The following is a 20,384-nucleotide window of genomic DNA, read 5'->3' on the forward strand; positions in this document are numbered from 1 at the left end:
GAGTAAATCTATCGAATGGTTACTGACCAATAACATGTAGGGAAACAGCCATATCGTACTGATGGCTGCAATTGAGTTGTATACTCATTGAAAGGGTTTATAGAGGTGAAACCTTACTTATTATGTAATGTGCCTAAATTCCATGTTATAATACCAGTTTGTAAACACAATTAACCTGTACAGCAAAGAGTTTATTATAAACATGGTCTTTCTGATGTCAAGAGGATGGACATATGAGTAATACAAATGTGCACAAGTCTATAGATGTTCTCAAGAAAACAGCAGACCACACAAAAGCCTTGATGGTTTAATTCTGACTTACAGATGGTCAATGAAAAAGACATGTTGAAAATTATTATTTTAGAAATATTCCGCAGCTTCCATATATTCTTTCTGCCTCAGGCAAGGCTGAAACTGCAGTAGGTATGCAAGAGGTTTGTTAATTCTACTTGCACCTTTTTTATTTTTCAGCTGTTGTACCATTTAGTGCCAATTATTACACAACCCAACAAAAACATTTTTATTAGTTGCTAAGGATATTTGAACAAATTTAGGGTATTTTATGGTAGCTGAATTCAAAAATGAAAGTATTTTTTTTCCGAAAGGGCTATAGTTCTTGAGCTAATGGATACACTCAATTAATAAGGAACTTAGCCATAACGCGTGCATATAGTACTGCAGCAGTAGTATAATAACACTAGAGCACCAACTGTGTGGGATATAATAAATTATTATTTAAGGCTCTCAAAGGAAAACCTAATAAAAACACACTAAGGGTTAGATTTACTAAGCTGCGGGTTTGAAAAAGTGGGGATGTTGCCTATAGCAACCAATCAGATACTAGCTGTCATTTTGTAGAAAGCACTAAATAAATGAAAGCTAGAATCTGATTGGTTGCTTTAGGCAACATCCCCACTTTTTCAAACCCGCAGCTTAGTAAATCTAGCCCCAACTCTTTTCATTATCCTGAAAAGTATACACTTGATTTTCTCTGTTCTCACATGGAAGTGGTTTAAAAGCATTCTCAGCTTACTTAAGGTCAAGGTACAAATGCGAACCTGAGCAATCCCATCCCATTATCTGAAATAATAGAATACCTATTAATATGGTATGTTCTAATAAAGCACAAGGCTGTTTGAGGTGACCTCTACTAATTTGCACACTCAGAATTGTCTGACGGTATGTTGGATAGAACCATGGGCATTGGCCTATTCCTGCTCTACATACTAAGCAGGCACAGGCCTACCTTCCCTAGCCAATCTGTCTACCTACACATGTGTCTCCTTACACACTGACCTGCAATGTTCAGGCAATTTCTCACTATACATCTTTAGGATGCTCCATAAACTATTCCCTGGTTGGACATTGTGAGGGAAAAGCAGAGCACAAATCTTCATCTCCAGGGTCTCCCAACAAGCCCTGGCAGATGCAAGCATCTCCATATATGTTGAACTTTGCATAGCAACGTCCACACTGATCCAGTCCTTGGGATGTTACACTGACAACACAGAGTACAAGAACAGGAGTGTTTATTGGGAGAATGCAGGTAGTCTGTCCACCCTACATGCACTACACACTTTATGCATAAAGCATTAACTTTGAGTTTAAACGCAGCTTTCTGTCATTTTCATTGGCCATATAAGAGAAGCCAATTAGGCATTTATCAGTATAGTGCAAAGTTGTTGTATGGCAAATCAGATATACTTAATATTGCAAATATCTCATATCTCTCATCAATATCTCATGGCTGATTGCAATTTCATTGGACTAATACAACCAATATAAATTGTAAGATCAAACATTATAGCAAATGGGAATACCCTTCAGAGATTTAGAATTGCATGCAATACAAAGATTTGTGCCTGAGGGCTAAAGTATTTAATGAGGCTAATTAGGCTGGCTGTGGATTCTTGCAGAGCTAGGCTCCGATTGGCTGCCACTAGTACTTAAGGCAGGGAGGGCTGAGCCTCCCTGTCGGTTATAGCGTCTTAGTTTTGTACTTGTGCTGACCTGCTCTGGATACTCTTTCTGTATGTTGTGACCTTCTGCCTGTTTACTGGACCTTGCCTGATTGCCTCTATGGGAAAGGCGGCTGCTATAGGTGAAGACCTCCGCCTATCAGTTCTGCAGGTTCGTTATCTGACCAGATAGCATAACATACTCTCATCACAAGGACTCAAAAGTATATCGAATACATACCCTAACAAGCCTTGGAAGTTCAAACAGGTGTATGTGTCCACTCCAAATCCTCTAATTACACATACATTGAAGAAAGGTAAGCAATAGCAATCCTTCCATTTTGACCTCACAGACAGTGGATTGCAGTAGCATGGAGGATGATATTAGAACAAACATGAAAAAAAACTATCCCCAGATCTTTGATATTAGGGGACAGTTTTTCACCAAAATCCAGAGAATTTCTCTGCTGGTATGAAGATTGAGCAGTCACTGTTTAAAAGTAAAGGCATGTCTGACAAAGCGATTGAAGTATTACTACAGGTAAGAAAGAATAATAGTTTGTAAAACATTTATATATTTTCCAAGTCCACTTTAATCAGCGCACCATTCGTCAGCGCTAGCATACCTCACATACTGGATTTTCTTCAAGATTGTTTACAGAAAGGCCTTGTTCTTAGTACATTAAAAGTACAGGTATCGACACTGACTGTATGCCTGGACACAAGATTAATATCAGACAATCTAACCAAGATGTTTATTCAAAACAGCAAAGATAATACGCCCTTCCATGAGATCATTTGTGGCACCTTAGGATCTCAGTCTTGTTTTGAACCGCTACAGAGATTATCACTCAAATGTCTCACACTCAAAGTAATATATTTGATACCCCTCACATCTGCTAGAAGAGTAGAACTTCAAGATTGGTGGTACAAAGAACCATTTCTGAACATAGACTCAGATAATGTAGTGCTGCAAACAAATAATACATTTTTACAGCAAGTAGTTTCCAAGTTTTATTTTAACCAAGAAATTGTAGGTCTGGCCCTGTGTCCAGAGCCAACTAATGAGAGTGAAGATTGCATACATTGGATCTGGTAACAGCAATATCTGTATCTCTCCATAACAAAGTCAGAAAAATAGATCAGTCTCTTAACTTGCCTATCTTACTTAAGAATTTACAAATGCTTATATCTTCCTCTGTTCTAATATAAATATTACCTTGAGTTGGTAAATAACCATTGTCTGTCTGAGTTATAAATTGCTTAAAGAGCTGACTTTACAGGACATAGTCCACTGCTATTAGTTTTAGAAAAAACATGGTTATAAAAGACAAGTAAAGAGACCGCACAAACTTAGTATCTGTTTATAAAGAGACAAATAAAAATTAATTATAGACTCCATCTTGATTTTTAATAAAACAAAAATGCCATTACTACTACACCCACTCATTCCCATGTTTGCAATCCCTTGTTCTCTTTCCCGTGTCTGGCAGGTGGTATCAGATTACTCAGTAACATATTGTACACCCCAACACTTACCACACGCTTCCTGAACAGCATACTTCATCTGTGGATTTGTTTCAACATCGCTCCAATTACTGTATCCAAGTCGTCGCATGCGCAATACACCCCAGAAGAGTCGGGATACTCGTTCGGCAGCAGGACGCCAAGCATCCCCACAGTAACCAGCCAGAAACGTGCAGAAGGGAACCAGGTACACGGAGGATATATCGCAGCGCGGCTGTAGCCCTGTAAGATTCAAGGGTAAGTCCGATTACCAGCCCCTATTTCTGGCTTTTATCCGTTGGATTCACCTGCCCAAGTCTCAATCAGGATTTCTTTCCCACACCCAGCACTTGTATCAGGACTGACATTGTCTAGCCATACAAGATTGGTATTGTGTGCCTATTTTCCACGGGACTTTGCATTTGTGGACAATTCCTTAAGCAATGTTGACATCTACAAGCATCATAGCCTAATTTATCATTTGTTGGTCTGGACTGACATTGTATAACCATACAAGCATTGGCATTGTGGTTCTCTATTTCACAGGACTTTGCATTTGTGGACATTACATCCTACCTGATATCTGCAAATATCAAAATGTAATAACCTTTTGATCTTGATTGGATGTACATTTTTTACATTGTTGATTGTATTGGCATTTGATTTGCAACTCACCATTTACATTTGTATTTAATAAATGTTTATAACCTATGCTGCATGCTGTTAGCCACATTATCTCACAAGCGCCCAGGGAATCTATTTTGATATTGTCCAACACGATTGGGCTACCCTTTACCCATCACTTTACCCTTGTACCCACAGCCCTCCATCCAGTCCCCATTTCCCTATCCCTGGTGGCTGCTTTATCCAATTCTTGTATAGGGAGCGCTGATCTAACCCCACCATCTACTCAGTAACATAACCCGTACGCCCTAGTTTCCACCCCTGCAGTCTTTATTGAATTAATCAAAACATATTTTTCTTCAGTTCTTGCAAATATAGAACTTTCACTCATTTTATGACTTCTGTATATTAAACAGACCTTTTCCCACCTTTGAAATGTTTAGCATGAGACAGACCTCACCAAAATGTTTGATCTCTACATTATACACCAAGCTTTTGCTCCATGGTCCTCTTTTGGAAGCTTCCCATACCCTTGCTTGGGAATGCAACATCGGTGAACACTTAGACACGTAGGAGTGGTCAGAAATATGCGAACGCAAAGCGTCCAGCACTATCTGCATAAAGATCAAGGAAAATGCACACACGTTATTATATTATTGGTATTCTGTTCCCACCCAATTGTGTAAAATTGATCTTGATAGAGGCTAACCAAACTGTGGTATCTTTTTACACACTTGTGGTGCTCTTGTCCCAAATGATTTACTTACTGGTCTTCATTATGAAGTTTAATCCATTCATTCTACTTGCCCTCCAGCTCCTTGACATCAGAAGAGCAGGTCTCCCCAATAAACTGGCCACTCAATTTATATGCAGAGAGCAGGCAAAATTCAGTAACTATGGAACTACCCTGCTTTGTAAACAGGTAAAGGATATGAAGAAAGAAGTCTCATGTGGTATAAACTGGTGCTAAATGAAGTCAATGGCTTGACATAATTTTTTTTAAATATCAGTAACTTCTAAATACTGTGAGTGAAGAGAGCAGTTTTGAAATCCACAGTCTACTACAAATATCAGGTTGTCCTATAAGGATGAACAATTCCACTATATATTAGGAATATACGATGTTTATAAAAGCTTAGGAAGGCTGTGCCTTTAGATATCCTGCTAATTTTAAGGTTAGCACACCATGTAAGGAAAAATGCATGGTATGAAATGTGCCAAACACACTTTTGTGAAAACCTGAGACATTTTAATAAAAAACACAAAAAGACATACAATACAAATGCATATTTATTCTTTGCACTTTATTTTTTTTGCATTGAATCAGAAATTAAATCTATAAAAAAAAAGTTTCATATGTAACAGCAGAATTAAAGAAACGATGGGCATCACATCAAAAACTGTTACATCGGTGGCGAGCCATTGAATTCATAAATATTTAATTTACCATATCTACAGAATAGTTTGAATATTAAAAAAATCTCAACTGTAACCACCAAAGAATACACCGTCCCACACACATTGCACTTGAATCTAGGGATAATCATTAAGCTTTTTGTTCACAGCAGCACTGTATGATTTACAATAATATTTTGATTTTAAAGAAAATCAATAGTAATAAGATGGGAAAATGTAAATGATGGCCTAGAAGAAACCCATTTTTTTTTTTTTAGAAACTGTAAAACACTTAACATACTTATGATCATTGTGACAAGCATAAAACAGTGACAAAGTTTTCACCAACTTCCAGTTTCATTGTTCAAGAATGACGAACTGCCTATCAGTGCCAAATTTAAGACATGTATAAGTAAAGGATCTCTTATCCAGAAACCTGTTATTTAGGAAGTTCCTTTCTAAAAAATAGAAAGGAAAAAAAAAAAATTAATCTTTGCTGTTGTTCTGTGTTTCTGTCATGCACGCAGGCTTGATCACAAAAAGTTTGTCCCTAGTTGCTATAAGGAGCGCAGCTAAATATTTTAATGAGGAAGGGGGCACTAAGGCAGTGTGGGGAACGACAGGATCTTTTATAAATGTGTGAGTAGATTTTAAGCACGGTGGTCCAAATTACAGAAAAAACAAGAATGTTAGACAATAGATATATCTATATATGCTTTCTAAGGTTCTCAGTCCTACCCTCAAGATCCCTGAAAAAAAAACAAAAAAATAAATTCTGAGGATGTTCATATTTCTAATTGCAGGTAATTCTCAAACTAGAAAGTCCTCAAAATATGACCCAATCAAATGTTATTGGGCAGATGGCATAGATTTAATATGTACTTGCTAGACCCTTACTAATCATGCGTGATTTCATCTTGCTACTGCATAGACCCAGAAGTTGCTGGTACTTTAACCATACAAAAACTCCATAATTTGGGACGTGCTGAAGGTTTTATTCTTACCCAGTGGCTGTTACTTTAGGCTGACAGATCCCCAATCCGGAAACTGTGGCACTTCTAAGAACTGCAAGATACACAGGTACTACATGTTTGTTTACACAAAAGAAATGAAGCTGGACAAAACCTTTATCTCTGTGAATTTATTCCTAAAATAGAATAGAATTAGCCTTTTCAATAAGACTGTAGATTTTGACACATTTTGTTAAAATAAAAACATTTAAAAATTGAACAATTCAGACTGTACATTTTCAGGGTAATTAAAAGAACCCTCATATGATAAAGAGGGGACAGAGTAAAATACCATGTACCGGTATATCTATCATCCCAGAAAGAATATTAAAGTTACTTTTAAGTTTTGTACTGGGGGTAAAGACAGACTGTACATAGGCATCTAAATCTTACTATGTCATACTATTAAAATAGCCAGTCTGTGCAATTTAAATCAATATCAATGAGTAGGCTTCTATGACATGAAGAACCAATAATGTATTTCATATCTGATAACAGTCATGTGTTGTATCTATTTATAGTGCACATACAACACCACGTGAAGTATCACAACCCACCAGCCATATGAAAAACAGATCAGCTAAATGCAGCTGAAGGTACTGAAATAAGTTTAACTGAAAACAATAAATGCTAATATTTGTATTCAAATTGAAAAACAAACAAAAATAAACCCCACAACACATTAGAGCATGAATTACTTTGATCCATTCCATGCCAGATGGGCCTGCACCATATTGCCATGTAGAGTATGCCCCTAGGACAGAGCTTATGGGGTAATATATACACATAGGCGTAACACACACCAATGATTTGGAAAGGAGTCCTACGATGAGAGACTCCACTCAACAACCCATCCAGCATTACACTTTACCAATGTACCAAAAGAAGGGAGCATCTGAGAAATGCAATCACACTCCAGTGTACAAAGATAAAAAATAAATGTACAATAAAAAGATTGGGTAAATTAGAAGAGGTTTCTTCGTCTTGAATTCTTCTCCAACTAATAAGGATGCAGCACTGTAGGCAGCCCAGAACACACCAAAAAGCTGCAAGGAGTAATAACATACATCATTAGGATTATTAATGAGGAGTTAAAAACCCCAGTTAAAAGCAGATATCTACTGACATAGATATAGGGAAAATGGCCTAATATACCCACATAAGCGCTCTTCCCCCCAAAAAAATTACAACATTTTGGGCATGGATAAATCGTAACGACACAATTGCCATCTTCCTGGATGGTCATCAGGTAACGGAACAAGTGTGCCTCCATGTGATCCAGTCACTTAGCTAGCACACACAATGGCTGGAACTACTCAATGTGGTCACAAACATGTGGTCAAAACGGAAAATGATACTGTGGGTCAACATTTACATCAAGTAATAAGATCCTCTATGTGTTGGCAGCTTTGCCATCCTTACTTAGCTTTCAATTGAAACTGGTGTGCAACTTGCACTTTGTATATAAATGAAAAGAGTTCCATAAGACTAGAAAAAGTGACTGATTTGAGGAATGTTCTATACAAATTAGTGAGGACTGATGTTCTCAAACACTAGACAGCTCATGAAACAGCATGCAAAATATGTATAACTAGATATATTTTTCTTGGAAAGGAGGAAAAACAGGGCTCCAACTAGGGGTAGGGGCACATTATTAATAATGTTCCAGTAGGTTATAGTGCAGCTTTGCTCATTGGACATGACCAGGTAAAAAGTCAATTTCTAGAGAACAGCCAATCACAAAGCCCTAAAGTTTGGTCATAGCTCAGGACTCCATAAAACTATATTAAGAATATCTATCTCCCTGTAAAAGGCACAGTAAAGTAAACACATTTATGAAGTTAGCGTACCTTTAATACAATACAACAAAAGGTTAAAAAAAGACAAAGTAGTTCCTTTCAGAAATCCTAACACTTTTTTATAGCGGATAATTCTGGCAACTGACCCTGTGTGTGGGGATGGCGTTCCAGTTTTATTGTTTAGATAAAAAATTATTTTCTGTCATGCATGTAACATTTTTTCTCTTACAAGTCAAAGAAAGAACGACATCTTTAAAATAAAATGCAAAAAAACCCAAAAACAAACAAACCCCCTCCCCCCACACCTTTGAATTGTACAATGCAAATAGCAGTGCTCAAACCAGCCATTGTTGGGCTGATGAGACGAATGGAAGCATACTACAATCATTCCACGAATTTAAAGGACGCTCCAATTTTATAAGATTCAGGTGCTAATAGATTCACTTCCCTAGAGAATTTATCTAACCAATGTCTTAAGCTAGGCAGACATTTCTGTGTAGAATATAGACTCTAAGGGGCATATTCAATTAGCTTTTGGATTCGCGGTAACGCGCGTTGCCGCGAAAAGTGCGCGTTCTTGCGGGTATTACGGTACCGCATTAACGCGGATTTTCGTTCGCAACCCTATGGGCTGCAAACGAAAATCCACGTTATTGCGGTACCGTGTATTACGTTTCGCGGCTGTTCCGGCGCGTTGTCGCGAATCCAAAAGCTAATTGAATATGCCCCTGTATGCCATTAAATATAATTATTTCAAAAATGTTCACAAAAAGTGGATAAATCATTTAAGAAAGGTTCAGTGAAACACACCGACAAATGCAATTATGTTTACTGTGCTATACATGTGAAAACATTTATTTACTGTCTCCCATAAGTTCTCCCATATGAAAAATTATTGATTGACTGCTCTGGATCAGTGCTATCCAAACTATCATGAAAACTAAGTTTAGCATACATATTCCCTTGTGGTTATGAATTTTTTTTACAGTCCCTTTAATGGACACACTCAGGTACATACGTGAGAATTTTGTCTGAAGCCCATACTACACTTTCACTAAACAAATATTTAGTAAAGGAAACCTTTAATAAACAACCTGTTGTTGAATAGACCTACATCAAGTAGTGAAAAAGAACTTACCTTTATTACTGTAGAAACAATTTCAAAGGATCCAACCACTAGAAGTGCAGGGGCAACTACAATTAGTGGAAGCAGGGAGTAACCTATAACACCAAGAACCTGTCCATAAGCCACCTATAAAGCAGAACAAAGGGTGAAAAAATATTTTAAAAATAATTAAATCTTCCTGGGAAACCTGGCACAATTTGTCTAGATAATTAAAAAGACACAATTCATTTTTCAACCACATTAGTTATACCCCAAATTAAGTTTCTAAAATACAACCCCCTACAAGCCCTTTTTCTGTATTTACATCTACCTCTCAACAGCAAGTAGACTTAACTAGCACCATCATAGAAACATTCATTAACAATTATATTGTTAGATAACCATTCCTTAAAATTGACATGAAAAAAAAATACGGTCCTTTTGGCCCACAAATTCAAGATGTTGTGTATGCCAAGGGGAAAAAAAAAATATCACATTATTCAAAATGGATTATTGTACAATGAATAGTCAGCAGCAATTCTCTAATGACAACATTGACTATTTACAATTGCTGATCGTATTGGATACCACTGCACACCACTATTGCATCAGAGTCTTGGTGACCTGGTAGAAGGGTCTCTTACACACCCATCTACCTGCCAGACTAGTTATTTGCCTGACAAGCAATAAATGTCTAGAGGTGCTACAGGGAGCTGCGAGCTAAAATCCAGCGAGAAAACTACCGTAATAACGGTTTTTACGCGCAGTAATAGTGCGCGCGCCGAGAGATTTTCGGCGTTTCCGCTGACAATTGAATATGGCCCATATAATTAAACATTATACTAATAGTGACCCTACACCGGTCAAATCCTGCTGCTTTGCTTGAGTGTCAGAATCACTGTCTAATTTGATCACACATATAAGTTGCCAAACTGGACAAGTTCTGTCTGATTTGCCAGATTTCAGTGGGCCTGTTGTATTGTTTGATGATGACCACAATCACAGACCTATAGTGATCATCTTCCAATGCCGACAATAATCAAATTGAATCAGGTTATTACCATAATTATTTGTTTAGGGGTAACATAAGGTGGAATATTAGACTAAATGCTCACTATGCAATGTGTAACTAAAACGACAATTTAGAACCTGGTGACAGCAAACATAAAAAAAGCAAACATAGCAGAGCTTCTATACACTTTCCTGATGATTTTCTACTACTGCAGTATCCAGTGACCATTACTGAAAGTGAACAGCCACTAAAAGACTGATCAGGCAGTCAATACTTTCAACTAGTGTAATGGACACTGCAGTGATCTCTGTTGACGTGAGCTTGCTAGGACAGTTCAGGTGCAAATGCCTGAACTTCAAGGGCATGGATCCCTTTTTTGATGTACTAATCTAAGGAAAAATTCTTCAAAGCTTGAAAATAGAAGTTACCAATTTAAAAGCTTAAAATGTAAAAAAAACAAACAAAAAAAACCTATATAGTGAGAGAGACAAATATCTATATAATAAAAGAGTTACTTACATCGCCACCAAGTACCCTTGCAAGTAGGAAGATAGTTAGGGATCCAAATATCCAAATTGTGATGATCCAAGACACAACCTTTCCAAATGAAAGCAAAATATTAGTACAGTGATAAATGCATATAAACGATTACATAAAAGCAGTTGGTAAATGTGGGGTTTGAAACCATTTTTACAGTCTACATAGGCTATAAAATTTAGCGTGTCCATTTTAATATAGAACAAGGAAGGAAAATTAAACAAAAATACCAGAGTTAAAATATTTTGCAGTAAATAATTGGTATTACAATACAATAAAATATATGTATATGTAAGTATATAAATAAATAAATCCCTTCTAGCTTGATATTAAAATGCTGTATACTATTACAAAATGTGCACTAGCAAAAAACAGATAAACGCATACATATATAGATATACACAAATATTTTTTAATGTCACTCTTACTCTAAATTGGCCATATAGAGAGATCATTGAAAAGAATAGGACGACTGCAAGTGGTCCCCAGAAGTCAGGATTGTCTCGTACTACTTGTCTGTTGAATCCAAGGGATGGCATTGGCATCAGAACACAGCGTATTTTGTAGTAAATATCTTTAAGATCTATGTCCAGCTCCTCCCTAGAAAAAAAAAATATATATAGTAGGAGTTATGGGCAACATGTTTTGACACAGGACGGTTTTGTGCAACTAAGACCTATTGAGAAATAAACCAGAGGAACATACGATTATGACAGGTCAACCTAAACATGGTCAACATTTACTTTCTTTATTCCGTGAAATGGGTAAAAGCTCTGTATTAAGTCCTAACTATTCATGGTCCGGGAGCTTCTTTTTTTTATTTTAATAACATACTGCAATGTACACATGTGCTGTAATCCCTACCCACCAGATTACATCAGAAGAGTGTAGAAAGTTAAGTAGACATCTTAATGGTTGCAAAGGTTTGAGCATGCACCACTGTTTCAAACATACATCCAAAAAATAAAACAAATACAATCTGAAAGTCAGAAAAGCCTTTTTTGACATTTGTGCTACTGTTTATTGTAATATGACATTTTAGTGGTGAGTAACCCACTTTTCTCAAACATACGCTTACAAATGTATATGTGCCATTTTAAATCGCATTCAGATATGACACTTGTTAGACCAATAACTTAATTATGAAAATCCAGAGTACCTATGCAACCTTAAAGACAGTTCTCAAATAAGCATGAATCCTACTTGGTTACCTAATAAAATTTGGGAACTACTATTGTATAAGTTGTGCTACTTGCAAATATATGTGGACTGTCATTTTCTCTTCCTCATATTGGCCGCAAAGTCTTTAAAGAAACACCAGTTTCACCTACCCCACTGAGATTTTCTTATATAGTTACTCTGTTCCCCTTGTGGATTTTGCTACAATTGGTAACACTACCATCTCTTTCACTGAACAGATGTGGTATCACAAATCAGACATGCATATGAATGCAGCTTGTCCGACAAACCTGTGGCCTGGCACTTTGCAGTCTTCTCTGTATGATCACTAGCATATGTCACCTTTGCTGAATGTAGGCGAGAGACACACATGGTACTACTATAGTGAATAACTATGTGGATTCATTAGACAGTTGTTGCCATGTCCGTTCTTATCCAGGGTAAGGTGTATTAGTGGCATACCAGCTGGTGGTTTACAGCTGCGTGTAATCACCTGTCAGTCATGGCTATGTGACTGTTGTGGGCCCTATTTTAAACCTTCAGACTCATCTAGCATTCCTGCTGTAATCTGCTCTGCCAGTTTGCTTTGTGGAAGATTCCCTTGGCCTTTATCCAGTTAATGATGCATGGCTTGTTCTATTGAATTTATCCTCCATCAACTTTATGTACTGAGCCTACCATATTCTGTGTTTGGACCGGCCATTTTATGTCCCTGTTTTTGTTTTTTTTCTTACTTTTTATGCTAGTAAAAAAAAAAAACCACACATCTTGTTTTTGGCATGTGTTTACTAGTATTGAAAAGGATCATTAAGGCGTCAAGGAATTCTTGCATTATTCTTTCCGAAGTGTAATTTACATTCTTTCCAATATCAAGATGCTTTAAATACCGTATATACTCGTGTATAAGCCGAGTTTTTCAGCATACTTTTGTATGCTGAAAAAGGGCACTCGGCTTATACACGGGTGAACTTACCTGGTGTCCGGTCCCTCGGCTTCAACTTCTGCATATGCGTTCCAACACAGGAAGTTCGGCATTTGGAATGCAAACTTGCGTTCCAAATGCCGAACTTTCTGTTGTTGGAACGCATATGCGTTCCACTGCGGGGGTAAGTAAAAAATCTCTCTCGTATGAACTAATGCACAGCCTAACCCGATACCTGCAGAACACCGCCCACAATGTGTTTGCTTAAGCTTCTGATTGCCTAGCATCTCTCAATCTATTTCCTGATTGGCTCTATACCTCCTTTGTCCACTGCATATTACTCGGTTTGGCTGAGCTTATAATCAGAAAGGACGGCTGGCTGAAGCAATCAAATGGCTTAGGTTTGAAATATATCCCAGCCTGTGAATACAGGGCAGTTGTGTGTATGTTCAACAGTGTGCCTAGCTGCCTAACTCCAGGTCCTTCATTAATACACAGCGCTTGTTTTTAGGATTGTATCCCATGTAAAAGCAAACTATTTAAATGTTGCAGTATTTACTTTCACTGTTATGGAAGCTAATGGACTTGAAAGAAAATATTGTATTGCTGCTCAAAAAGATCAAGGGAGAGATGTGAATTTACTTGTCTATAATATCACAATACTTCATATGCTTTACTCCTATCTGGCTGACTTTTACAGCAGCTTTGCCCATTGAAAACTACTTTTCTCCCTTGTATTCCAGAAAGTGGGAACTTTGTGCCTAAATCACCTTTTTATTCCCACTTGTGACAAAATATTACACACAGGGGTCAAAGAGCAAGTGCTTGTCAATTACAATTTTTCTTTTACCCCAGTCTATTTCCTGCTTTTAAAAATGGAGCTAGTGACTGAAGGAGGTGTCATGACAGGTGATCAAATTGTAAATCAATAAGTGTTAGAATATCCTTGATCTCATGAAACGTGTTGAATAAAAATATTTTACACATACAAAAAAAAAATAGAAATATATCTAAGTTTGTGACAGTTAATTTGATATGTCTCTGCAGCATGTGTGTAATGCAGCTGAATCCCTCTCCCTCAGAGCACCCTAGGGTGTTTCTTACATTATCTTTAATTTATTTCGGTTAGGTGCTACCCATGATTTTATAATCATTTATGAATGTTCCTTGTCATGTACTGTTATTTATATGGTTTAGCTAAAAATGATTTCATAGATTGAACCTATCATTTTTATTTAGGTTTTTGTGGTTAAATTAGCGCTGTGTTCCACCCTAGGCTTATACTCGAGTCAATAACTTTTCCCAGTTTTATGTGCTAAAATTAGGTGCCTCGGCTTATATTCGGGTCGACTTATACTCGAGTACATACGGTATGTACAACCCATAGCTTTGCAGTGCTCAAGCAAATTTTCCTATAATGTAGTATGTGGTAGTTCGTTTTTTGACAACCAATACATAGCTCTTAAAGCTCCCACAAAAGCATCTCTCTGCAAACTTCTAACCCAATTTCTACATTTTTGAAATATATTTGAACACAAATCAGTGTGCAATTTACTTTGCCAATGATCAATTAAACTTCCTTGTTTGTGGACGGTCTCTTGCCATATTTTATACACGTGGAACAAATAATTCCATTATCTTTTACAAACAACCACTGAAATGTTTTAAACCAGTCACTGTTTACTTCTGATATGCGATGTTTAGAGAAACATTTTTCATACGAAATAGACTGATTCATAAGATGAACCAGGCTCTTCTGCAATATCCTTGTTGAAATTCTCTGGTTCTGTTGTGTTCGTACTTTCATTTTTCTTAAAGAAACTTAAGATTGTTGTTTTCTGATTTAATTTCTTACTCATTATGGGTAACAGCTGACTGAACACAGATATAATTTTTAAAAGCAACCAGATAGTGCGCAAATGCTGTTTGGACACAATTTTTTTAACTAGTCAGATGGTTCACAAATGCTTTTTAAACTGGGCCCAGATACAGAACAAATGATATTTAGACACCAAGGGGCATATTCAATTGTCGGCGGAAACGCCGTAAATATCGCGCTCCATATTACAGTAATAGTGCACGGAAAAAACGTTATTACGGTAGTTTTCTCACTGGATTTCGCTCGCGGCTCAGCTGAAGTCCAGCTAACTACTACCGCAATAGCGGTAGTAGTTTCCGCGACAATTGAATATGCCCCTAATAATTTAAATGCCCAGATAATGCGCAAATGCTGGCTATACACAAAAGCTTCATCCCCACCCCAAGCAAGAAGCACTGTCTTTACGGTTTACCAGCAAGTGAACTACTGGCAAAAGCGCGCTTTTATAAAGGAGCCCTCCCCCTCTCCCGTGCAGTTTGATAGACCCCTGTGACGCGAAATTGGCACTCCACCTGTGATTGACACCCACCGTCCACCTCCAGTTTTCCCATATTCACTCCCCCTCCCCACCAGCACCCTTTGCAAAAATACCATGCCGCCTGGCACCAGGAACTCACTGCTCACTGTGACGAGCCGACCAACAGTCGTGCTGAGTGCAGCGCGGCTTTCAGCCGCGTCACATGAGTTCTGGGCGGCAAAGGTCACTGCCTGTCGGTCGGCTCGAGACAGTGAGTTTCTGGTGCTAGACGGCAGGGTATTTTTGTCGAGCAGAGCTTCCGGCAAATAAAGCGTGGGAGAACACTCTAAATAGGCTTCTGGGAGAAGTTCCTAGTGTCATATTTGTTGTGACACTACAAGTACCAACATACTGAGCCTTGTAAAGACTTGCACCAAAAACTATCAATCTTAATCTAATCAGAACAAATAAAATTCCAACAAGGTATCTGTAGGTAAACCTGCGGAATGATCATTATCTAACTAGCCTTGTGTAGGATCCCTATTTGCAGAGCTGATTATGCTGGCTTCATCAAGCAATAAACTCAGCTCAGACAAATGTACCATGAACGTGTGGACTGCACAAGCACCTAGGCAACCTGTGACTCTACTAGAACTGGAAAGCCAATGCTTGCTTTTTAAACAACCTGCATGCAATTTCTCTATCACAAACTATACTAGACAAACGATCATTCACAGCTAATGGGTGAATCCCAAAGCCTCATACATAAAGAAATCACTTACAAGAGAGGTTTATTGTCTTCAGGATCATTTTCTTCTACCTCTAGCAGCCATCCATAACCCCTCTGACGAAGAAATGTGGTGGCTGTAGATTCTCTCGTAAAGTCTCCGCCAAGATTTAACTTCACATCAGGAGCCGCTATAGAGCCACTAAGATCTGTGGAGGGAAAATGCATAAGGGAAGTTTAAAAGATAACTGAAAATCGAGTAAAAAAAGTTATTATATACAATTGTATATCATTAATAAAATGGATTTATCAAGCAAATGTGCTAAATTATAAGTAAGCAGTTTTATCTAATGTCTCAATATTTGAGAGAGAAAAATGCTTCCCCGTGAACTGTCAAGAGTTAAGATTACTAGCAATGTCTTTTCAAATGTGCACAATTAATATTCTTCTCAAAAACCTGGTTGTATGACCTCTTAAACAACATGTATTCCTCCATCTATAATTTTGATCATGTGCTTTCAACTCATACAACAAACATTTTACATATTATGATTCTACTATTTCTGTTTTACCAAAACAACCGTGAAACATGCATGTATCAACCAGAATTTGCTACGGTTAATATAACGGACTATATAATTTTAAAGTAACCTTAATGATAAAGATGCTAGTGTTGCATAAAGTTTGTAATATACATACATACATACCCCTCCACTATATTCCTAGTCTTTCAGTGTTGTATACTGATGATATAGCTGCCAACACAGCACCTTTTTCTTAAGAGTTGAGAGAAAAATCTGTAGACAGGCCCTCTCATACATAAATCTACTGACAGCTATGTAAACAACCTTTCAATCTCTTGTAAGTCACATAAAGTAAACAACAGAACATAACAAAAGTTACTCAATGTGGAGACTTTTTCCCCCAAAATATATACTGGTCTGTTTGGGTATGATCATTTAGTACTTTTGTAAATATAAGAAAGCTGTAACAAATACCAATGTTTTGGAAAATCAAAATAGGTAACATAAAAAAGCTGTTATGCAATGCATAAAAATATGTAATACTCCTGAAATTTGGTCATGCACTATTCCAACAGTGGACACAGAAAATAATCAAAATTTTGTCTTTCACCAATATAGCGCCAACACATTACGTATCACATTACAGAGAATGTTTTATAATCATGCACATTAGTTCCTAGCCACAGTGGCGCTTACAATCTAAATTCTGCACCAGAGACACACACAAACATATACCACTAGGTTCTTGGCTTGTGGGAGGGAACCTGATTAAAACTACACAAACAAGATGAGAACATACAAAATCCCCACAGGATCCATATAGTGTCCTTGTCATAATAGAGCTCATGGCAAAAGCGCTGTAAGGCAGCAATACTAAACACTGTATCACAATGCATGTGCCCCAACAGTATACTAGCAATCCCACAGTACACCAGATGGTGTCCCCATAGAATATAGGCACCGGTGACTTTAAATAATAATATCTTGTCCCGCCGGGAAACCAGTGCATCAGCCAGTATACTCCATAAGCTGAGCTGCGATTCCTGCGCACCAGACATGTTATAACTTCCTCTACATAACCATAACATGCTGATATCAGTGCTTTGAACAAAAGACTGGAATTAAGTGCCAGCAGGAGCTATGAACAGCTTGGCAGTTACAGGAAGGAAGGGGTGGCTGCATTTCAGTTGCTATGGTAACAATCAACAATGTTTATCCATCCTGCTCTAAACTTCAGAACCGCAATATTTATATAGTAAACCAATCCACTAACAAAGTTATACTTAGGGGCAGATTCAATTCCCCACATTGTTCTTTAGAACAACGTGAGGCACACATTATAACCGTCAGTACGGTAATTTTAAAGCAGATTTTTGCTCACGGCTCACAGAGAGGAATTGAATCTGCACCTAAAAGATAATCCACCAAAACTATTTTCAGGTAGTTTGTGTGAGGAAATCATGTAAACTCTCACTGGCAGGGTCATCTCTACCTATTTTCCCATGTCAGTCTACTGTCTGACTCTCTTGTACATCCAGTTATGTATTTTGCTGCACTCTGTACGAGTACCCATAGCATTACTCATCTGTACTAATCATCATACTTATGTGCATTATCTCATCTATTTGTTACTTGCTTCTGTATCTGGCGCTATAGACTGTCGCATTATAAATAATAATTTATTATTAATAGCCCCACATACACTAGTTAAAAAGAAAAATGATATAGGATGAAAAAACCCTAAATGTGGCCAAATTATTTTTTTAAATACATTAACTTTTTTTTTTTTTTTAAAGATTACAATTAGCACTATCTGTATCACACACACAAACGATAATTCAGAAATGTGATCATCCAGGTTGGAAGATTTAATTCAACCTGTAGTTTAAGACAATTGTCATGTCTGGGCAGATAGAAGGGTTCTAAATGTTTTCTATGCATGCTATATCAACTTTATCAGATATAGAGTCTGTGTGTGTGTACACATATTGTTCAGCGGAAAACACGCAATTACACACGGCCTGCTAAGCTTCAAGAGGGACATCCATTTATCTTAAACTTAGTAATAAATTAAAACAAAACATTTAATCAAAGAGAGACACCTATCAGTATTGACATATCATCAGGCATTTTAAACAAGCGTTAGAAGCTATAACAACCAAGTCTGAAAATGAAGCAGAGCTGGGGGCCACAAATGAAACTTCAGATGGCCACATGCGGCCCTAGAGCCACCTTTTGCCCATCACTGGTGTAGATTGTTCCAGGTTGGTGTTATTATCAAGTTTAGAGCACTGTTGAACTACTTTAAAACTTGTTTGTACTCCATAGTAGACAACTCAAACTTCAAAGACCAACAGTCACATACAGTAACTGTCATGTAATTGTTCTAGGGCAGGCAATGGTGTAGTTTAAGAGACATTTCAGAACCCCTTCCTTATTAACCTTTATTTATGTACCAGACATATTACACAGTATTTCAACACGTTACTGACATAAAACTGGCGCACACTGCTTTTTATACATTTTCCAAAACAAATTAGGACACTTGTCAACAGTATATAGACAAACCCTGCATTCCATTGGTTTTTACACTAATATGTAATGTCTATTCACCTTTTACTACAGCATTAATAAGAAAATGCCACTTATAAAGACCTTATAAAATGCTAATGGACAGCAACACAAAAGTAGATCAGTAAATTTACTAGAACCACAGCAAATACCAAGTAAACATACAGGTACTAATCATATAATTTCACACAGCAATAAATGCTACACAGAGATCCTAAAATGTAAATGTCACACACATCTACTCCTTTTGTTTCAGCTGTCATTATATGCCCGTCTCATGAGCCCCCCTAATATAGGCAATGAAGCGAGCTGGCAGTAATATAGTTGTTTACAGGCAGAGCCCTCCCATTGGGACTGTAATGTGTGATGTGCGATGACGCCATCATAGGTGTCAAAGTCGCCCGGTTCCAGGCTAGGCCTCACCATCAGCCTCGGTGGAAGACACGAAGGTGAAGTCCCCGGAGTTGTTGTTAATGGGATGCACAGCGGGGCCCGGCGGCTGCATCCTCCTGCTGCTGATGTTGTTGTTGACGGCGGTGACGTCTCAGACCAGCTCCAAACTTTCTACGTGGGGAGGATCAGCACCTTGACGTCACGGACCTAGCCTGGGCATCAGCGCCCCTCCTTATTCTGTGATGTCACAGCCAAGTGGCGGATTGGCTACTCAGGTTTGCGGGCCTATGTGAGACAAACAAGGAAGAGTTCAGAGTCGAGTTTCTGCCAGACGCTCCACCCCCTTCGCCACGCAGCGTTAAGACAGTAGACATCCGGGTATATTATGGATTTTACATGTTCAGATCTGATTGTGTTGTTTTCTCATGTTGTTGATAAAGTTTTTATCGTTTAAAAAAAATGTTTCTGAAGGAATATGTACCCTGTCCCTGCAGAGGTGTTTTACCGCGAGCAACGTAGATTACAGACCTGGTTACTGAAGTTCTTTTTACAGTGAGATGAAAAGGAGCTAGTTAATGCGAGGCCATTAGAGGCAACTTTATCAGTTTAGTTTGGCATTGCATGACATAACATTAAACTATTACATTAGAACAGTTGAATGAATATGCAGTTAGAGCATAGCTGATATATGTAGTGCACTGCTCTCGTGAAAACGATTTTTAAAAATTGTACATAGCACGCTGATAGAGTTTTACATTGCCACGTTTTAGCACAAATGATTATAAT

The 20,384-nt window shown here is 37.7% G+C and overlaps 1 protein-coding gene across 1 annotated transcript; it reads right to left on the reverse strand.

Moving 5' to 3' along the window:
* Nucleotides 1–5,360: 5,360 nt before the first annotated feature.
* Nucleotides 5,361–19,822, reverse strand: YIPF4 (Yip1 domain family member 4). Its single transcript, XM_075203658.1, has 6 exons — nt 19,629–19,822; nt 16,166–16,319; nt 11,375–11,546; nt 10,929–11,006; nt 9,431–9,544; nt 5,361–7,539 (listed from the first exon to the last, which is right to left on the reverse strand). The coding sequence occupies exons 1-6, from the start codon at nt 19,708–19,710 to the stop codon at nt 7,402–7,404; spliced, it is 738 nt and encodes a 245-aa protein (XP_075059759.1). The 5' UTR covers nt 19,711–19,822; the 3' UTR covers nt 5,361–7,401.
* Nucleotides 19,823–20,384: the final 562 nt, after the last annotated feature.

Source organism: Mixophyes fleayi, chromosome 3 (genome assembly GCF_038048845.1).
Source record: "Mixophyes fleayi isolate aMixFle1 chromosome 3, aMixFle1.hap1, whole genome shotgun sequence".
In the NCBI taxonomy this organism is placed as follows: domain Eukaryota; kingdom Metazoa; phylum Chordata; class Amphibia; order Anura; family Limnodynastidae; genus Mixophyes; species Mixophyes fleayi.

Bases quoted from the DNA above. Each gene is read 5' to 3' on its own strand.
- YIPF4 (XM_075203658.1), bottom strand. From the start codon at position 19,710: ATGCAGCCGCCGGGCCCCGCTGTGCATCCCATTAACAACAACTCCGGG. The intron at 11,007-11,374 runs GTAAGAGTGACA...TCATTTGGAAAG, and splicing joins CTCTATATGGCCAATTTAGA to GTTGTGTCTTGGATCATCAC. The intron at 7,540-9,430 runs GTAAGTTCTTTT...TACTCCTTGCAG, and splicing joins TTGTTTCTACAGTAATAAAG to CTTTTTGGTGTGTTCTGGGC.